The 22,121-nt window shown below is 47.9% G+C and overlaps 1 protein-coding gene across 1 annotated transcript in view; it reads left to right on the top strand.

Moving 5' to 3' along the window:
- Nucleotides 1-21,572, top strand: part of XYLT1 (xylosyltransferase 1) — a 349,260-nt gene extending 327,688 nt beyond the window's left edge. Inside the window, 3 exon segments of the mRNA XM_070363107.1 lie at nucleotides 415-610; nucleotides 7,101-7,434; nucleotides 15,028-21,572. Of these exon segments, the coding sequence (XP_070219208.1) occupies nucleotides 415-610; nucleotides 7,101-7,434; nucleotides 15,028-15,350 (853 nt within the window). The 3' untranslated portion in view covers nucleotides 15,351-21,572.
- The last annotated feature ends 549 nt before the right edge of the window (nucleotides 21,573-22,121 follow it).

The raw sequence follows: 22,121 nt of genomic DNA, 5'->3' as shown, positions 1-22,121 counted from the left end.
TGGACCCAATGGACGTGAACTTGAGCAAACTCTGGGAGGTAGAGGAGGACAGGGAAGCCTGGCATGCTGCAGTCCCTGGGGTCGCGCAGAGTTGGACACAACTTGTTAGTCAGCTGTTGTTAGCAACTGAAGGACAGCAACGTGGAAGAAGCATCCAAAGTAGACATTTTATTTTCATAATTGTGCTTTCATACAGTCAGTATGTTTTACATGTATGATCAGCAGAAAAGTTATTGTTAATAGTTATTGAGATCCTAGAAACACGGGAACAGCCTTCAGGAATGCAGTGAGCTTTGTATGAAGTGGGGGTTATCTTAGGAACAAGATCGGCATGATGGGTGAGGAGCCCCATCGTGACCGACTCACACCCAGTCCTGACCCGTGAGCTCGCGTGAGCCTGTGCGTGTTTTTCAGGTACTATCCAATGGGCCACCCAGCCTCTGTCCACCTCTACTTCCTTGCTGACCGTTTCCAGGGCTTTCTGATCAAGCATCATGCTACAAACCTGGCCGTGAGCAAACTCGAGACCCTGGAGACATGGGTGATGCCGAAGAAAGTCTTCAAGATCGCCAGCCCACCCAGCGACTTTGGGAGACTTCAGTTTTCTGAGGTAGGAGGCCAAAGACTCTCTCACAACATTGCCTCTGGCCGCACCATTGCTGGGTTCTATTCCTGCTCTGACACTTTTAGTTGGAAATGGAGGAGAAGGTGCCTTGAAGGACCCCAAAGATAAGCTCGCCCTGTGCCTGGAGAAGGTCCAGGGTGGTGCATATCAGTGCACCAACCAACCTGGAGCCTTGGTATTTCTTTACAGTAGAACTTCTATTCCTTTTCATTTTTTACCCTAATTAGTGATTCCTTCTAATCCTGTGTTAGTAATAAACCAATAACAAGCCAGTTTCCTAATAAAGTTGTGGCATTAGTCCCATCTTACAGATTGGAGAACTGAGGCCTATGGAGAGTCAATCATTTTCTGGATCATAGCTAGGAAGCAGAAGAGCCCAACACTGAATCCAGGTCACTTAGGCCACAAATCCTATGCTTAATTGTGCTTTTGCCTCCCCAGTTCCTAGAATAGGGTTTAACTCAGAGTCATCACCAGATCAGTCATTGAATGGATGAGTGTTGGATGTATGCATGCGTAGAGGATTGGACAGAGGTGTCAATAGATGGACAGATGGTCTGATGCGTGGATGCATGGATCCGTGGAACGCAGTTTCTACCTCCCAGGACTGCATCGGCTTTGAGTTATTTTTCTGCCTTGGGAGATGGATTCATCTAGCACCTCTCTTGTAACATCAACACCATCTTCAGACCTGAAAGGCACTACATAATCTGGCCTCTGTCTGCTTCTCTGGTCTCACCCAGGACCCACTCTTTTTCCCACTCACACTTCTTGCATCTTTATCCATATTCCAAGTTCTTTCCTGCCTCAAGCTTGTCACACCACATCCTCCTGCCCAGAATACTTTCCTCCAGGTTTTCACCTTTTTCCTGTGGTCATTCTGATCTTAAATCAAATGGTGCACCTTCAGAGAAGCCTTCCATGCCAACCCACTTTTATCACAATTTTTCATCCAGGACACCCCTATTTTATGTTTCTTAGCGTTTATCATCTCAAATGACCTTGTTGATTTCTCTGATCACTTGGTGATTGTCTGCAAGAGAGCAGAGACTAAAGCACTTGCTCATTGCTGTATCCTCAGCACACAGAAGAGGACACAGCCTTTGTAGATGCAAATAGGATTTCTGAATGAGTGAGTGTCTGTGCTTGGGTAGTGATGCTGGTGGGAAGGGGAGGCATGACCAAGCTTGGTGAGTGTTACCCACATGAAACTCCAGCACCTTATCTCTGCTTTCTGCATGTCAGCAAGTACCTAAAGAGGTGGTCCATCCCCGGACTTCAGCATTCCCAGTGAATCTGGCTGCTGGGTTAGGGGTAAAGAGTCTGACCATAGAATATGGAGAATCTTGGGGGCCAGGAGTGGGGTGGGAGGAAGCATCTGACCTGCTTACATTTTTCAGCCCCTGTGGCCCTGCCTGGGCAACCTAGGCCTGACTGGATGGGCACCACACAGGCAGGGGTAGAAATTTCTTATTAAGTCACGGTTTCCTTTCTTTTAAAAGATTCATGTGTTTATTTAGCGGTAGTGGGTCTTTTTGTTGCAGTGTTCAGGCTTCTCATTGCGGTGGCTTGTCTTGTTGCAGAGCAGGGGCTCTAGAGCACATGGGCTTCAGTAGTTGAGGCACAGGGGCTCTAGAGCACCAGCTCAGTAGTGGAGGCTCACGGGCTTCGTTGCTCCATTGCAATGTGGGATCTTCCAGGCGAGGTATCAAACAGGTGCCCCTTGCATTGCAAGGCAGCTTCTTAACCACTGGGCCGCCAGGGAAACCCCAGGCCACCATTTTCAATGAAGGCTCCAAATGGATTGGCTGGATCCGAGCTCCATGGGAGCCCACTTCGTAAATCACTGGTGTCAAGGAGCAATTAGATGCTGCCCCAGTTGGATTCTGTGCTGGGGGCCCAAGCAGCCGATTGAAGACATTAATGTCCCATTAAGGAGATGGATGCCTGGTCACTGGGCTCTCCCTGTTTATCAGCCTGCTGGTGGGTAACTGGGCACTTCTGGCAGTGACAGATGTTGGCCAATCCATGACTAGTGATTAGTTAGGGCTTGTGCTATATAGCTCTGGTACCCTGGGTGTGGGAACCACCCAGATCTCTGGCAGAGGAACAGCGTGGGGTGCAGGGAGCCCTGAAACTTGTGTCATGAATTTTTTTTCTTGGTTTTAAGGTAAATGGTGTAAAATTGGACTAGAAGGAGGGAATGAAGTACAGGGCCACTTTGTGGGCTGTTGAGAATCTCCATCGGGTCACACAGTCCTGGGGCTTTGCATAGGGCCTGGTTCACACACTCCATCCCTGGGAGTCCCATGCTGATAGCATAGAGGAAGGATGCTCCTTCCGTCAGCAGGCAGTCCCCGAGTGCCTGTGATGTGTGAGGGTGGGAGGGGCCGTGGTGAACTGAACAGACCAGATCCTTGTTGTCTTGGGATTGCTGTTTACTAGGGCAGCCAGCCAGTGATTGAGCAAATAAGTGAACCAAAGTATTCCAGTTAATGATAAGGATTATAAAGAAAATAAGACTTCATCCATGTTTTCTGAGGGTTTGACAGGCTGGTGGGACAGCTTTCTGTTACCAAAACAAACTTGGGTCCACTCGCCCAGCACTCAGTAAAGCTTAGTCTATTGACATAGGGTTGTGGTGAAGGAAAAGTGTGGTGTTTATGTTTATTGCAGGTGCCAAGCAAGGAGACCAGGCAGCTAGTGTTCAAAAGGTCCAAACAGGGTGAGGGAGGGCACTTGTGGGGTGCATGACCGGCTCGTGGATGTTCTTCTGATTGGTTGGTGGTGAGGTAATCAGGAGTCAACATCATCAACCTTATGGTTCCAATGGTTCCGGGCTCTCTGTGCTTGTGGGCAGCATACAGTTAACTTCTTCCACCTGCTGGGGATTTCAGTATCTGCAAAAAGGCTCAAGGTTATGGCTCAGAATATTATCTATTGTCCTTGAGGAGGAACTAAAAGATCCTCGACTTCATTTAATGGCTAAATTATTATTATTTTGTCTCACTTGACTTGTTTTCCTTTCTTTCTGCATTTTCTCACACCTCTGATTAAATTCATTGTTTAGAATTTGAAGAAGGCCTTGGAGGGTAAAGTTTTTATTACAGACAAGAGGCAGGTGAAGGACCTGGGGGATCTGTCCTGAGGAGGCCCCATAGGGTCTTGCTGGGTTACACGTTGATGGAGCAAGTCATTCAGGAAGGCATTTCTAATGAGATAACTTCAGAGTTGAAACCTGTAAAGGAGTCAGCAGTGGGGAGACCTGGAACACTCTGGGATCTTCCAAAAGAAGAGCATGTGCAAAGGTCCTGAGGCCCCAGGACGGAGCTTGGCATGGCCAGTGAGCAGGAGGAAGGACTTGGGAGGACAGGGAACAGATCATGAGGGGTTTCACAGGCCCTGGAAAGAAGTTTGACTTGCATTTTAGGTGCAGTGGGAAAGAAGTCATGGTGGGCTTGAAGCTGGGGAGCAATATATTGAGCTTGATCCTCAATACATACTTAAATCTGAGTAATTGATCACTTGATGGTGAATGGCAGTGAACTTCCACAGTGAGGTCAGGTGAGATCTTGAGCCACAGACATGTGATAGCAATGGGACCCCTCTTGGGCAGCCCCACCTCTCCTTGTGCTGAAGACGGCAGCTGCCTTCCTCCTTCTCCTGTCCTAGATTTAGGACAAATTCAAGTTTCCCACTGTCAGCTGCTCTACAACTCTTCCACCTGGGTTACTTGGTTATAAAACTCAAACTTAGAGAATTATTCACCCCCATTTCTTTGGGGGATATTCCCCTAATTGGTTATAAATCCCTCTGTTAAGTAGGACCCCAAAGGAGTTTTGTGATCATTAATCTATTTGCCCATATGCTCAGCCCCTAATCATTCATGATGTAGATAGATGATGGATGGTTTGACAGAGAGAGATTGAGTGTGCTTGAGTGAGTACCGTGTGCTGAGCATTGTTTTAGACACTAGTGATATTTTGGTGAACAAGCCAGATGTGGTCCCTACCTTCATGCAGTCGACAGTTTTGAGCCATGAAGAGAGGCATGCCAATTAGAATGTGATACTGCACTAAATAACTACATAAATAAAAAGCTAAGCTTAGACAAGAATGTCAGGGATGCCTGTAAGCAAGGCAGGCTTCTCAGGAGTGGTGACACCTGGGCTGAGAGCTGGATAATGAGCTGGCCAGGAGGAGAGTGAGGAAAGAGAGAAGAGCCAGCCCGAGAGAGAGCCAGGCACAGACACAAGATCAGGGGGTGAGAGAGCCCTTCTGGCAGAGGTGCTGAGAGTGTTCCAGGGTGGCCTGGACAGGGTGGAATGGAGGAGGAGAGAGGGATGTAGATGAGGCTGGAGTTGGGTGAAAAAGGACCAGACTTTGCAGGTCAGGACAGGAGGAGAGACTGGACTAATGAACAACAAGAAGGAACTGGAAAGGATTGTATGGAGGGAAGTTGCAGAATGGGACATCTCTAGAAAAATCTCTGTGATGTTGGGGCCTGGCTTGCATCGTGCTCGCTCATTCATTTATTCCCTCAATATACAGTGTTGTTCTCACTCCTCCTGTGTTCCAGCCACTGTGCTGGCTCCAGGGTCCTCAGGAGGAGCAGTCCCTGCTCGTCCTCTGAGAGATCAGCTGCTACTATCCATGACTCCCTCTGCTGTCCTGAGGACAGCTCCTCAAGGTCAGTCTTGGCCCAAAGGTGGAAACTTGAGGCAGGCTGTGGGCCCGTGATTGTGTATTACAACCACCCCTGGTAGGCAGTAGTTGCCCGACACATTTGTGTTGGACAAATGAATGAATGAATGAATGAGTGGGTGAGTAAATAGGAGGCGATACACAGAAGAGTGAGTAAGAGCCCAGCCCCTGGGTCCAGACTTCCTGGGTCCCTCTTACTGACCAGAGCAAGTCATCTGACTGCTCTGAACCTCAGAGCATTTCCTCCTGTGTGAAGTGACAATAAGATCAAGGGTGCTCTCTCAATGGAGGTGGGAATGTTAGCTGAATCAATGCACCTATGCCCTTAGCAGTAGGCCTGGAACACCAGAAACTCTGGATAAATATTAGCCATGGAGCCCTGTGTCTTAGGGATGGGTATAGTAACTCATGGCAGAAACAATGAAAACATAAACCAGCTCGTGTTTGCACTGCACGTGTGAAGTCTGCTCAAGGTGTAGACATGTTTACTCACACCTGCACCACCTCCTCACCCCCCCCACACACACCAGAGATACTGCTCGTGGAAGGACCACAGAAGCAGTACAGGCCTTGTAGTATGCTCATCGCCTGCTAGCATGTGCTCACACACTGCGTCTTCAGAACATTATACTAAACCTCCTGGGGGAGAGAAGACCCCTGATTTCATCTGACTTGAAATAGTAACAGAGCTCAGTATCAGGGATCTATGTCATTAGTTCATTTTTTTGCCAAGTTATTCATGCATGCATTCACTAGGTGACTGATGGAGCATTGACTGTGTACCAAGCAGTGCTAGACACCAGAATTCAGCAGAGGCGCAGTCACAGGGATTTGAGCAGTGAGAGGCCGTTTCACTAGGTTGTTCTGGATACTGGGTGGAGAATAAATTGGAGTCCCCAAAAGGGGAAAGATGGAAGCCAAGAGCAGATTTCTGGGGTCAGAGCCATACACACACACCCCACTGACTGGCAGGAAGGATGGATCATACAACCATCACTCCCCATAGGGTCCAGCTCAGGATGCTTTGGGGAAGCCAAAACTGTCTCTTCCTTGGAAAGCCATCTGAAATCCTGCATATGATAGGCGATGCTGAGGGACCCTCCTTTTCCCTAGCTTATGACAGGGCAGCTCCAAATCCTGAGCTCCACTCTTGTTCAAAGTGATTGCTCTAAAAAGAGGCACGTGATCTGGAAAGCCAATGACCAAAGTGGAAATCAGCTGACTTGTTGAGTGGCAGGAGTTATGTTTCCTCGGGATGGCCTGCAAGTGGGCATTCATTCATTCCTCATGCACACCATGAACCAGACACAGGAGGCCCAAAGGAAATGGACCATAGCCCCATAATCCTTCAGACCAGATCCAAATCCCAGATCTCCTGCCAACTGCCTGTCCAGCCTTAAATTACTGAGCAAGTAACTTAATTGTAGCCTCAGTTTCCTCATCTGTAAAATGGGTAAATGAAGCCCAGTAAGCAGAATCCTGGGCTTCCCTCGTGGCCCTCTGGTAGAGAATCCACATGCCGAGGCAGGAAACATGGGTTTGATCCCTAGTTCAGGAAGATCCCTGGAGGAGGAAATGGCAACCCACTCCAGTATTCTTGCCTGGGAAATTCCATGGACAGAGGAGCCTAATGGGCTATGGTCCATAGGTTCACAAAAGAGCTGGACTCAACTTAGTGCCTAAACAACAACCAAAGCAGGATCCTAGGCCTTTCTGGGATGGAGCACTCACATTCAGGCCCAATGATCTCAAGACTCGCTCCTGTGTTTCAGGTCGGCACTGACTGGGATGCCAAGGAGCGGCTCTTCCGCAACTTTGGGGGTCTCCTGGGGCCCATGGACGAGCCGGTAGGCATGCAGAAATGGGGGAAGGGCCCCAACGTGACCGTGACTGTCATCTGGGTGGATCCCGTCAACATCATCGCAGCTACCTATGACATCCTGATTGAGTCCACTGCCGAGTTCACCCACTACAAGCCCCCTTTGAACTTGCCCCTGAGGCCTGGGGTCTGGACGGTGAAAATTCTCCACCACTGGGTGCCAGTTGCAGAAACCAAATTCCTTGTTGCACCTCTGACCTTCTCAAACAGGCAGCCCATCAAACCAGGTGAGTACCTCCAGTATGTCTGTGGGGTAAGTATTCCAATACAAAGGGCCTCCCAGGTCCTCCACCTGGGCAGGCGATGCTGCTCAGATGTGGAGCACGTGGGCTGCCTTTGAGAGTAGTACTCGCCTCTCAGGATTTTTCCTGCTCATTTGTCATACCAAACCTTCTAATTTTCTGCCTGTCTCTGCACACAGAGGTGATGTCGTCTGTCTGTATTAGACACCTATTTATTAGATGTTGTCCTGCTGGACTTACAGAAGGCCCTAATCATATTTGAAACAGATGGGAAATAAACCCAGGCTGATATTGAGTTTCAGCAAATCTTGTTCACGGTTTAAAATAAAAATAATTAAAAGAGGAGTTTCTGTTCATCAAAAACATGATACACAGGGTGAAGAGACATATCACATACTAGAGGAAAATATTTGCCACACATTTAAAAAAGTACTCACATCTGAATATACAAAAAGTACTCAAATTCAGAAATTCCCTGAGTCAGAGCGAACTATAAGCCACAGGCCAAATCCAGCCCACTCCCTGTTTTTGTAAATAAAGTTTTATTGGAACACAGTCACACTCATTTACATGCTGATTATGATTGCTTTGGGGCCACAATGCCATTATTGAGTGGTTGCCCACAGAGCCAAAAGTATTTGCTATCTGGCCCTTTAGAGAAAGGGCCAATCTCGGATATAAAAGAAATAAAAAAGAGAGAGAAAATATATATGCACACATATAAAAAGGTGTTCAGCCTCATGAGTAATGAGAGAAATGCAAATTCAAATCAAAAAGAGATTCCACTTCACAACCACTATGTTAGGACATGTTTGAAGTTGAGACAACATTATTTGATGGTCAAGTTGGAGAATGATAACCATCTATGCATGTCCTGAAAGCCACCAGCTTCCCAGGTGATGCAGTTGGTAAAGAACCCACCTGCCAAGGCAGGAGACACAAGAGATGCGGGTTCGATCCTTGGGTCAGGAAGATCCCCTGGAGGAGTAAATGGCAACCCACTCCAATATTCTTGCCTGGAAAATTCCATGGACAGAGGGGCTCACAAAGCGTCAGGCACAACTGAGCTCACACACAATGAAGAATGATGTATGTCCTGGTGGGAGAGCCACATAATGAGTTTGGAAAATGCTTTAGCATTTGCTGGTAAAGTTGAACATAGATACTTACCACACAGACATTCCACCCGAGGTAGAGGCTTGTGCAGAAATACAGCAGAGTTGTTCATAATAGCAGCAAACCAGAACCAATCCAGATGTCTGACATCTGATGGGCCATCAGTGTGGTCTGTTCTGACAGCGAAAGTCTACGCAGCAGGGAACCCAGTGCAGGAACACTCCACATGCTGATCTGGACAAGTGTCTAGAACATAACTTTGGGGGGTGGTAAATATAATAATTACAGTGCATGTATTTAAAGTTCAAAAACTGGCCAAGCCAACAATATGTTATTTCAATACTCATGTATCAGTAGAAAGCTATGAAGAAATGATGGGAATTATTAACAGGAAATTCAGGATGAGTAGGTCTGGGAGAGGGATATCAGACTCCTAGTGTGTCTGCCTTTTTTCTTTTTTTCCCAAAAATATTTCTTTTATTTTCCTATTTCCCCTCCTTTCCTCTTTCTTTTATCATGGAGACCATCTTCCTTAATCCCCCAGTGACCCAGCAGTAAAGAATTCACCTGTAGTGTAGGAGACATGAGTTCAACCCCTGGGTTGGGAAGATCCCCTGGAGGAGGGCATGGCAACCCACTCGAGTATTCTTGCTTGGAGAATCCTATGGACAGAGGAGCTTGGTGGGCTACAGTCCATGGGGTCACACAGAGTCGGACACAACTGAAGCTACTTAGCATGCACGGAGGCCCTCACAACATCTTCCTCCCTGCTCAGTTCCACCCCCTGGAGTGGCCACTGCCAAGAGTCCAGTGTGCATCCTTCTAGACGTTTCTCAGTGTTGGTAGCTCAGCTAGTAAAGAATCCACCTGCAATGCAGGAGACCCTGGTTCAGTTCCTGAGTCAGAAAGATCCCCTGGAGAAGGGAAATACTACCCACTCCAGTATTCTGGCCTAGAGAATTCCATGGACTGTGTAGTCCATGGGGTCACAAAAAGTCAGACATGACTGAGTGGCTTTCACTTTCAAATACAAAATAAATCACAATTATCATTTTTTGAAAAGTGGAATGATCCACTTTGTAGTGAAACTTGCTTTTTTTCACTTTCAAGTCAATATATGTAAAACTACCAGCTGCCTAGTATTCCTTTGAGTTTAGGATCCACAGTCTGTCCCCCACCTTAGTGGACACATACCTTCTTTTATTGTTGTTGTTACAGATAACACCACAAAGAAGATTCTTGAACCTAAAACAGTATATGCCCATGAAAATTCTTCCATAACACAGATTCCTAGAAACAGGATTTCTAGGTCTCTGGGTGTTTGAAATTGTCCATCTCCATCTAACAGATCAGAAACCCAGAAGCAAGGAACGCTTCATAGTCTCTGTTAGCTAAAGAGAGTTCTGGGCTGGGTGTCATTTAGCTACTGACACAAGGAGAGAGGGACATAGACATGGGGAAGGGCACTTGGAGTCCTAAAAAGGGAGTATTAATGTGAAGTCTGTCAATTTCTGCCAGGTTTCTGTGCTAACAAGCGGAAAGATTTGGACCTCATGTTTTCAGGAGAGGGACGTCTGCTTCTCCTCTGCCCCATGAAACAGGCAAAAGACAGTCCCTCCAGAACTAGCTGGGCCAGAGCCCACCCACTTAGGGTCCTTGAGTGTCACCCTGAAGAGGCTCACATTTTTAGCACTACTAAGGGTTCCCAAAGCCAGATGTAGAGGAGAGGCATGGAAGTGACCATCTCCTCTCAGCTTTCAATACATCTAGAACAAGAATGGCCCTGAATCCATCCTACCTCAGTAAAATGGCCCAGGGCCATGCACAGGGTCCCGATTTTTCCTCTTTTTCTCCTGGAGTTTCTAAAGACAACAAGCTCTTCCCACCCATGCCCAGGGTGAGCCAGGGGTCATTTTATCCCACTGGGAGCAGCCCCCCTGTTGTCGGTAATTGTATTTGTTAATGATGTTCCAGTGACAGGGAACAAGAAGGTGGGAGCAATGCAATTTGTAAAATGATTCATCAAGAGTAATTTGCTATTGATGCATCCCTGGTAATCTCAAGAAATCTGATGAGGTGGAATTGAGGGAAATTTAATTAGAGAGGCGAGCATCGTGGGCTGATGCTGTAATAGCATTTCCCACATTAACCTCATTTTTCATAAGGGTTTTCTGCACCAACCACAATATTTGATTCCCAGTATTCAAATGTTTGTTAATTGCTCTTTCCACTTTGCAAGTCCTGCCTTTTCTCAGTTCAGGTGTCTCCCCGATCTCCAGCTTCTCATCTTTGCAATCTCTGCTGAGATGGGGGCAGGAGCTGCCCACCCTGTGGTGGGTATCAGGGAGAAATGGGAGAGAGCCAGACTTATTAATGAACTTGAAAAAGAGAGCCTCTGCTAAATACAGCAAGACAGGACATGCTTGCTTTCCTGCTTTCTCCCACCTGTCTGCCTCCTAACCACAGAGTCCAGCCCCCCCGCTTCCTGGGGCATTGGGAACTGAAGGAATGACTTTCTTGTATAGTTGTTTTTTTTTTTTTTTTTTTTACTGGAGTATAATTGCTTTCAATGTTGTGTTAGTTTCTGCTGTACAGTGAAGTGAATCAGCTATAAGTATACCTGTATCCCCTCCTTCTTGGACCTCCCTCCCACCCACCACCCCCACATCCCACCTCTCTAGGTCATCACAAAGGACCAACCTGAACTCCCTGTGCTTTAGAGCAGGTTCCTACTAGCTATTTATTTTACATATGGTAATGTATATATGTCAATCATCATCTCCCAGTTGGTCCCACCTTTAAATGCCACGGACGGAAGAGCGTGGTAGGCTACAGTCCTTGGGGTCGAGGAGTCGGACAGGACTGAGCGACTTCACTTTCGCTTTATCTTTCCCACCCTCCTGGTGTCTGCGTGTCCATTCTCTATGCCTGCATCTCTATTTCTGTCCTGGAGATAGGTTCATCTGTACCCTTTTTCTAGATTCCACATATATGCATTAATATACAGTATTTGTTTTTCTCTTTCTGACTTCCTTCGCTCTGTATAACAGACTCTAGGTCCATCTACATCTTTACAAATGACCCCCATTTTTTTTCTTTTTGTAGCTGAGTTCTCTCTCTATATATATATACACCACATCTTCTTTATCCGTTCATCTGTCATTAGACATTTAGGTTGTTCCCACGTCATGGCTGTTGTGAATACTGCTGCAATAAACACTGGGCACATGCATCCTTTCGAATTATGGTTTTCTCAGGGGATATGTCAAGGCATTTTTTTTTTTTTCCTTTCTTTTTTCAAAATGTACTTTGAATTGAAGGATAACTGCTTTACAATACTGTGTGGGTTTCTGCCATACAGCAACATGAATCAGCCATAAGTATGCATGCGACCCCTCCCTCTGGAGCCTCCCTCCCGCCTCCCACGCTGTCCCACCCCTTTGGGTTGTCACAGAGCCCTGGCTGGAGCTCCCGGAGTCATACGGCAGATCCCCACTGGCTCTGTGTTTTACAAATGGTAGCGTGCATGTGTGCATGCTACTCTCTCCATTCGTCCCACCCTCTGTGCCCAGAAGTCTGTTCTCTGTCTGCACCTCTACTGCTGCCCTACAAACAAGCTCATCAGGATCATGTTTCTAGATTCCATATATTTGTGTTAATATACGATATTCTTCTCTTTTGACTTACTTCACTCTGTATGATCGGCTCCAAGGTTCATCCACCTCATTAGAACTAACTCAAATGTGTTCCTTTTTATGGCTAATATTCCATTGTATATATATACCACAGCTTCTTTATCCATTCATCTGTCGATGAACGTCTAGGTTGCTTCCATGTCTTAAGTGAGTCAAGTGAAAGTGAAGTCGCTCAGTCGTGTCCGCTTCTTTGCAACCCCGTGGACTGTGGCCTACCAGGCTCCTCCATCCATGGGATTCTCCAGGCAAGAGTACTGGAGTGGGTTGCCATTTATTGTTAATTGTGCTGCAATGAAAATTGGGGTCCATGAGTCTTTGTCAATTATGGAATCCTCAGGGTAAGGCATATTTTTAATTCAACTAAGTTTCTCATTGTTTTTGAAGTGCAGGCATATATACACTGTCTTTTTTCCTCACTCAGGACTGCACATATTAGAAAATAACCTTCGGATTATCCAGGTTGTCCTGATTGTCTCCAAGAGTGACAGCCACTTTCAAGTAAAGAGGAGGCATTGTCATCTTAATGCTGCATTGTCTTAGAAAGAGGTTTCTTCTAATCTCAGTGAGCTCGGCTATAGCAAAACCTGATTTGGTAAAACATGACCTACCAGAATCGTGATCTAGTCTTTCTTTAAAATATATTCTTGTAATTAGCAATGAAATAAGCCATGAGTGGGAGCTTCCTCAAAACAGAGATGTCTAGCTTCTTTTTGTCAGCCCAAATATCTATATTTTCTGCTTCCCCATCTTTAAGCCCTGGGAAACAGTTAGTGTCTCTCTTGTACATATGTTACTTTACAAAGCACATGGGCTTTTCCCCGAGCCTCGTGCCAGTCTTGTGAGTCTAATTGCTGGAACAGTAAGTATCCCCATTTTGCAGTCAGGGAACCGACTCTGCAAAAGACTAGCCCCCAGATGGAAAAATAAAATAAAAATGAAAAGCGCTGTTTTAACGTCCTGTGGGTGTATGGGCTTGTTTACCATGTTTACTAACACAGTGTATGAATGACATGCTTTGGCTCTGGAGTCAGCCAGCCCTGGATTTAACTCCAGATCTAAACTATAGCTGCTTCTGTTTCCTCATCCGTAAAATGGGGATGATAAAAACCAGCCCTGTAGTTGTGTGTGTGTGTGTCTGTTGTGTACTAATAATGCCAATAATAATAGTCCTAGCTAAACTTTCCTGAATACTTCGAATATGCTGGGCGGCATTTTAAGCACCTCACATGAGTCAGCGTACTTAATCATCACAAACAAAGCTACGAGGCAGGTAATAGAGGCAGGTAATAGTTCTCTACCCATTTTTACTGATGAGGAAGAAGTCAGATGCCTAGTGTGTGGGACGTGGAGATTCAAACCAGGCAGCCTTACTGTGGTCCCCGTGCTCTGGCCTAAGACCCTGGTGCTCAGCAAGGCAGAGCTGTTTCAGAAGCCAGTTGGACCTCCCACCTACCCAACTCTGGTCCAAGTTTTGGGCTCCCCAGGACTCCCTGCTGTGGTCTATTCATGCACTACACCTTGGACCAAAGGAGAAATCCCTGTCTTACAGAAAGCTCACAGTGGGCATTCAGCAGCCAAGTGTAGGACTCCTGTCCAGGCTTTGAAATCCACAGACCCTGGTTCAAACCCTGGCTCCAACTCTCATTACCTGTATGATTTCGGGAAAGGTGCTCCGTGAGGCTGAATACTTTCTGTTCCCAAAACCTGGAGTTCTCTTCTCCAGAATCTGTGTGTAGCTTCTTCCTTCATGTGAATCAGCACTCAGATCAGATGTCACCACCTCGGAGAGGTCTTCCCTGCCCATCCCATCTAAAATAAACACTTGGTCACTCTCTAACCCAGGAATCAGCAAGTTTTTACTGTAAAGGGCTAGATAGTAAATTTTTCAGCTTTGTGGGCCGTGTACAATTTCTATCACAACTACTCAGCTGTGCTGTGGTAACAGCCATAGACAATATGTGTCCAAATGGGCATAGCCATGTTCCAGTAAAATTTATTTGCAACAACAGGTGGTGGCCAAATTTGGCCCAGGGGCCTTAGTTTATCAAGCCCCTGCTCTGACTCCACACACCCCATTAATTCCTTTCATGACACTTATCAGTTTGGGGAATGACCTTATTTATTTGTTTGTTTCTTTATCGACATCATTCTTCCTTCATTGTCTGGTTTGCTCTACCACAGAACAGAGCCTGGCACTTAATGTATCTGCATCAAATAAATGAATAAATGAATGCCTTGCAGGTAGCAGATGTTTAGTAAATATGTGTTGAATGAATTACTGTCTGGACTATAGTAGAAGGAAAGCGAAATTGCTCAGTTGTGTCTGACTCTTTGTGACCCCATGGACTGTAGCCTACCAGGTTCCTCCTCCCATGGGATTTTCCAGGCATAAGTACTGGAGTGGTTTGCCCTTTCCTTCTCCAGGGGATCATCCTGACCCAGGAATTGAACCCGGGCCTCCTGCATTGCAGGCAGGCACTTTACCATCTGAGCCATCAGGGACTATAATAGGGGCTCCATAAATACATGCTGAATGGATAAATGAATGGACCATGCTCTACACAAAGTTGGTTCACGCCTCTTGAAGGAATGTCCTCGTGGGCTCAATTTCTTTGCCTGTGCAATGGGATTTCTAAAAGGACTTCCTCATGAGATTGTCCCATGAACTGGACAGTGCTATGCAGTGCCCAGCATGGTGCCAGGACGCAGTAGTAGGTGACTGCTCCGTGGCTAGTCTACTGATGTCATTCTTCCCTTTGGCTTTCAGAGGAGGCGTTGAGGCTGCACAACGGGCCCCTCCGCAGCGCCTACATGGAGCAGAGCTTCCAGAGCCTGAACCCTGTCCTCAGCCTGCCCATCAACCCCGCCCAGGTGGAGCAGGCTCGGAGGAACGCGGCCTCCGCCGGCGCCACGCTGGAGCGCTGGCTGGACTCGCTGGTGGGCGGGATGTGGACTGCCATGGACATCTGTGCCACAGGCCCCAGCGCCTGCCCAGTCATGCAGACCTGCAGCCAGACAGCCTGGAGCTCCTTCAGCCCCGACCCCAAGTCGGAGCTGGGGGCAGTCAAACCCGACGGCCGGCTCAGGTAGCACTGGGCATGTGGGGACCCCAGCGGATCTCAAAGGGAAAGCAGCCAGATGGCCAGTGGGACCCAGACCCTGACCTCCCACCCCTGGGGCTGCCTTTTGTGAGAGGAGCTCTCCTGGCCATAGGATGTTGAAGAAGGAAGGTTTGGACGCCAAAGCAGGTTCTGCCAACCACATGCACCCTGCATGCTGGCTACTGGGGACAGCAATGGCTTGGTCCCAGCACCGTGGTGGTCTTACCTCTTCTGGTTGATCCTCGAGTCCTACAGGTTCCTTGTATTCCCCCTCAATGACATGACCCCCCCAACCCACCCAGACAAGTGATTCCCAAACTTTTCTTTTGAGCAGCAAAGTATTTGTTTTACCGAGTCGTAGGTGGAGGTTCAAGCTACGGATAAAATCCAGGCTGCTTGGGTGGAAGCTGAGAGTGTGAGGTTCTATGTCAAAGCTCAGCCCACTGGGCAGTCCCTTTGCCAAGGGCATCTCCTAAGGTACCTCTTCAGAACCCAGGGGCTCTGCAGAAGCTAGTTTGGAAAGCAATGCCCAGAGGGTGGGTTTGATCTCCAGCCCTGCCCTTCAGCTCATCTTCCTGCTCCTCTGGTCCAGGAAACCCTTGTGCCAGCCTTGAAGTGACAGAACATGAAAGTCACATTCGTGGGCTCATTCCCAGGGAGGTAGTAGTCTTGGCGGGAGTTGAGGGGGTGGCTTTGAGCCTCCCACCAACCCTTCTTGGGTTCAGCCATCCTCCTTGGTAACTAGATGAGCAGGAGAGCCTTGTGACGTGACTTGGCCAAAGTCCAACCAAAGTGTCACTGCCAGACATCCTGGGCTCCAGGCCACCCACTCTTGAGGCAGAAACGGGGTGATGCTCATGAGTCTGAGGCTAGCATCAAGCCCCCCAGCCATTCATGGGCCAGCAGACCAAGGCCATGACCCCTCTGGTCTTTGACAGTGAGAACTTTGAGGGACCGTGGCCATGAACCTCATAGAGATCGCTGGGAGCAAAATTCCTGAGCTGGTCAGCACAGCAATACCCCTCACCTGCCTGAGCCCTTCTTTCTGAAGTCGGGCGCTCGGAACTTTGTGAAATGTGTCTTTGGTGCTGCTGGGAGCAACCAAACCACATGGAACAGACTTTACACGGCGAGGAAAAAGCATTTCAGATTCGGTTTTTAAATTCATGGCCTTTCTTGTCCGAGGTGCCACCCGGCCCCGCCTGACATGCAATGTGAAAGTGGGAAGCTCTGAGTATCTGGTTGTTTAAAACCTAAAGAGTAGGATTAGTCAAATTGCTTGAGTTACTAGAAACCCAAAGGGTTTCCTTGCCATGTGCCCATTGGAGGGTTGCCCTGCTCATCCAGCGATCCCTCCCTGAGAACCCCCTCCTCCACTGATCCCACCTCTAAAGGTTCCCTCGGAAAAGTCCCAGCCCTGGGTGCACTGTCCTTTCCCAGGAGAGCCAGTGCACGTTGGGTTTCTCTCCAGTGTGGCTTTGAAGGTACTGCCGATTGCTCCCAGTGAACTGTCAGCTGTCGCCCCCGACTCGCCCCACCCCACCCCTGCAAGGCAGGATGTCCTGTGGGCCATGGAGGATACAGAGAAGGGACACTTTAGATATTTATTATTTATATGTTTTAGTCAATGACTAATTAGTAGGTGCTGTTTTTGCAGCTTGTCAATTATGTTATCTTACTAACTGAAGCTGCCTTTATTCACAAAAGGCCCCCTCCTCCTGCCCTTCTAGTTCCCCCAGCCCCTCCTGTCTGCCTCCCTCCTGCTTTCTCTATGTATCCATCTATCTATCTACCTATGTCTGCCTCTCTGTGTCTGCCTTCCATCCTCCATGTCCTCAGTGGAAAGCAAGGGAGTTGGACACCATGAGGGAAATGCTTCAACCAGCAATGTCCATGGGCTGAAAGTGGGGTGCCCTTGGGAACATCGGTGCCTCACTTTTCTTCACACAGGGTGGAGGACCGCCTGGTTGGCCCTCCAGCTCTGGGGGTGTTGGAATTCCTGAGCCGTCCCCGCCAGCAGCCCCCAGCACGGGGATGCAACAGACCTACCACTTGTGGAGGTAGACCATCCAGCTGCAGAGCTTGGGCCGTCCATGCGTCTCCATCACCACCCTCCCACAGCCAGTTTAACCATGGGCCTCCCTGTGACCAGAGGACAGAGGGAAAGCAAGCTCCTTGCATGCCCAGGAGCAGAAGAGATCTATTTTAGGAAAAGGGTGGTGGGGGTGGCCAGACAGGCCAGGAGAACCCAAGGGCAGGGGCCTGGCATGGCTTTCTCAGAAAGCCCACATGATTGCCACGTGATTCTACAAGCTCACCGGGAGCCCAGAGGCCCATGGCACATCCTCTCTCTGCCCTCAGCCTCTGCTTCTGTCCAAGGACTCTTTGAGCCTGTGGAAGCTGACCAGGAAGCCAGCCTTGCTCCTCTTGGCCAGGCCTCTAGGACTCTGTATGTCACTTATGGTGGCTTATGGTCACTTGTGGTGGCTATGGGAGCCCTGCCCTGGTACATCCCTGCACGCAGCATGAGCCTGCAGACTCCTCAACGAGGCCCCTCCCGCACCCTGACATTGCTGACTCCTGTTCTATTGGGAAGACGTGGAGAAACGGCAGAGCTGGCTTATTACTCTGGCGATGGTCCCCTCCTGTCCCCTCACTCCCTGCTGACTACCAGGAAATTGGGAAGCTGAGCAGTCACACAGGATGTTCCTCAACATCTTCTGTTCTTGAACCAGAGAATCACTTTGAAGATGTTACATTTTGCTTCAAGGGAAAAAGAGAGAATTTCAAGCAAAGCCCAGGATGATTTGAGCCAAGGTGATGTTTTCCCAGGGGAGATAGTTTAACTCATTTTTATTGTCTACCTGAGAATGATTTATTAGTTCAAGGCCATTGGTCAGGCAGCCTTGAGCTGCGGCTGCCTGAGGTTTCAAAACCTGAGAATGTGGTCCCCTGGAAATTGTTTTAGAATTTAGAAGAGCGTGACTGAGTCTCTGACCAGGTCCCTGGACTTTAGGGGGCTTGAGAGGTGGGATGTGGGTTTGGGGGAGAAGGATGCATCCAATAAGCTGTGATACTTTGTCCGGTTGCCTACTCACCCCTGTATTGGTCAGGCAGAAGCCACACCCAGGAGGCAGACAACTCTGAGCCCTGCTTCCCAGGCCCAGCGCAAAACGGTCTGTCTCCAAGGAGGGCAGAGTGGTTGCTAGGATCCTCACATTCTAAGAAGTGTGTGTGCTCCTCCCTTTGGAAAAAGGCCCTTCTGATCTGACCAGGAGTCACTCTGCCTTCATTTGCCATTGTTGAACTTTCAAAATGCCAGTGGAGCTGAGGTTTCAGTCAATTCCCCAAAAAAAGGAAATGACAGCTGCTTTGGGCACAGGCCAGGATTGGGGGGACTGTGCTTCCTTCTGGTTCTCCAGTTTGCAGGTGCAAGGGGAACCCTGGCTGGAACCTTGATCTCTTTGCCAAGAGAGTCCCGAAGAGAGGAGAGCGGTAGCAGCTGGGTGTGGGGGCCTGAGCAAAGACCCCTTTCATAGTCCAGTTCACTGGGGTTGCAGGACCCAAGCTCCCTCCGCAGCACCCAAGGGGGATATACTAGAAACAGCTGTTGGCAAAGGCCTGCCAGGTCAAAGCCACACCCTCTGGCAGGGGTCGCCCGCGGCTATGCAGTCCAGGACACTAGCACAGACGAATGAAGCGGCTGGTGTCAGACAAGAGGGAATGGCGGGGACTGTGGTCAGCAAGTGGGCGCCTGACACAGACAAAAAATACAGCTGCGTCTCAGCTCCAGTCTGAAGTTGCGAGTGAGAATACAGGCACGGTGCAGCAAAATCATCTAATTTGGTAAGAGAAGCCAAAAATCCATATTTTTATAGGAAATCTGATTTTCAAACATTGGCAAGTTTTGTTTTTACCAGAGTGTAGGGAAAGGGATCAGTCCAAGTTCAGCCTGTGTGCTGCCCGCTCTATGGAGAGGTGTTTAAAAGGAGGTTAGGTGGTGTCCTGGTGGAGGGGGAAAAGCCAGCATTGGGAAGGGGCAAAAATAACAGCATATGTGGAACTCTGAAGGGAACGAGGGCCTCTTACTAGTCGTTCCCATCCCGAAGAAATGGTCCCTCAGAGAAGTGTCCCATGAGAACTGGCTTGTTCAGCTCTCCTGATCTCAAGACAGTTTATACTGAAGGGGAGATGAAACAGGATTTGCTGACCTCGAGAGCTGCCCCTTGGACATCAAGGAGGTCCACACTGGCCCAGTCCCCACCTTCCAGAATTCCATCACACCAAGTGGAGATGTCCAGGAGATTGTTCATGGGGAGAAGTTGGCGTGTCAAATAGCCCGGCTCGCTCCAGATCCTGGGTTGTAGCGGCCGCCTTGCCATGTGTCCAGAAGCATCTTTGGGAGCCGTGCTCACGGGAGGTCCTCTCTGCTTTTCGCCTCACCTACCTTACTTTGCCCATGGATCAACCACAGGCGCTACCTCATGTGTCTGCTGAGAAGTTTACCTTGGGGGAGGAGGGAGAGGAATAAAGGTGTCCAAAATCTGCTGGAGCTTGAATGTATAATCTATGCAAATTCTCTCTCTGCGTCTCTCCCTCTCTCTGTCTGTGTCTCTCTCTCAGAAGTAGTAGTATTTTTTTTAATCTGGCAAACAAGATACTGTACAGACCCCTCTTAAGACTGAGGAGGGCTTCCGCGTGCCACCTGTGTCTACCCCTCACGTTGTCGTTGGTTCTGTCCTTGCCAAGCCCCAGGCAGGGAGATGGAAGCCCTCTCTCTTCCCCTTCCCTTGGCTGGGAATACTCCATCCACCTCTGCCTACAGGCCCCACGGGAAAGCAGGTTCTGCGTCTTGCCACCTCCATTCCTAACTCCATCCTCTCCATTCCTCATTTGCTCCCTTCTCTCCTTTCTCCACGCCACCTCCCCCCCCTCAAAAGCCTTAGGTTTCTCCGTTTTTAAATGTGGCCTTAAAATTATTTTTGGAAAGCTGACCACCCTGTCTCTCCCATTTCTACCAACATCCAAGAGAAAAGAGCATCTTGAAGCTTTCGGAGCAACCTCCTAAGCCAGGGGCTGCCAATCTGTAGCTTGCAGATGTGGTAGAAATGGCTTCTATGTGTCGTCTTGAAGAAAAATATCCTTCTATTTTTCCTATGGGTAAAATGAAGGCTTGGGTGCTCGTCTAAACCTCAGCCGACTCCCGAAGCACTCTCTTGGAGCATAACGCCGCTGTCAATAGGCTGGTTTAATTACCGGCAGGATGCCAACATGGGCTTTCCAATCCTCCCCCTCCCCCGAAGACTTGGTGACTTTATGTACTTCATTCAAGGGTAAATCAGCAGAGGTTCTCAATTTATCTCTTCGTCCTTCCTGCCTGGAAAGTGATAGAATTTAATATTCCCAGTGGATGGTCATGTTCTCAAAGGGATCACACTCTCCCTACTTTCAGAGTCCCTCCTTTTTCCCTGCCGTTGCTCCAGGGCTGATGGAGGCCAAAGACAACCCCAGGGTTTTCATAGGAAATTCACTGGAATTGAGCTCAATCGTCTTTGTCGTCCTTTGTCTCTTTTTTTGGTATTACTATATTGTCAATAGCATTTGGGTATTTTTTTAGAGGCCTCACAATAAGTTATTACCGTCCCTTTCATTGTTTTTCAAAGACATGTGGTGATATAGTTTTTAAAAATAACTATTTTGTTATAGATCATAATATGCATAAAACTGTACAGAAATATTTTGTAATGTATTGATTTTAAAAAAAGAGAGACTCTGTAAATAAAGTTTTAAAAAAAAAGAGTGAATTCAAATGGCACACACTGAAAGATGTAGATATTTTGCTATTTATTTAAAGGAGTATTTTAAGAGATATTGAACTATCTGAAATTGACCAGTAATCAAATTCCAATCATCCGAATGCTTTTCCTCACGGTAGAATGTGATTCTCGGAAACAATTGCACTACCCGTCCATTTTTGCACCTTTTCTGTCTTTTCATTTAGCAGAAAAATAACAACAAAATTGTGCCTTAGCTGTATTTTTTTGTCTAGGGGAGTTTGTTTCTGTCTGACAAAGCAAAATCTTTTGCAGAAAACAGTGGATGTATTGAATACTGTATCATACCAAAAACACTGCAGGTGTATATAGATGCTTTCTGTCATACTGTGTTTTCAGATGCAGAATTTTAAAATTAAAAAAAAAATACTGTCTTTATGGAACAGTAGGTGTGTGACTTTTCAGTGATATCTCGCATCTATCTCCATGCCATGCTGTGTTCTCCCCTCTCCCCTGCACCGCCCTCATGCTGAGACCACCTCTCCTGGGAAATCCTGACGTGTGCACACACTCCCTGATCAAGCCCGCTGTCATCTCTCAACATAGATGACAGTGAGGAAGACTGCCATCTAAAGGGGCAAATGTTTTCTATAGCCAACTGGCCGGTTGTGTAGCAAACCTGTTTTCCTTTCCTCTTCTCTACACAGCTAGACTACATTTCCCCCCAAAATTGTGCATTAAATCCATTATATACAAAGACTTGGGGTCCAGCAGTTAGGACTCCGTGCTTCCACTGCAGGGGACACAGCTTCCGTCCCTGGTCAGGAACAAGAATCCTGTGTGCCATGTGCCCCAAAAAAGGGGGAACACTGGAGCCGGCAGAGGAGAACACTGGTTGCCGGAAGGAAGAGGGTAGGGGGTGGGTGAAATAGGTGGAGGGGACTAAGAGATATAACCCTCCAGTTATATAGTAAATAAGTCACAGG

Source organism: Bos mutus, chromosome 25 (assembly GCF_027580195.1).
Source record: "Bos mutus isolate GX-2022 chromosome 25, NWIPB_WYAK_1.1, whole genome shotgun sequence".
Lineage (NCBI taxonomy): Eukaryota > Metazoa > Chordata > Mammalia > Artiodactyla > Bovidae > Bos > Bos mutus.
Note: the sequence above shows the minus strand (reverse complement) of the source record. Positions and strands in the feature narration are given on the sequence as shown.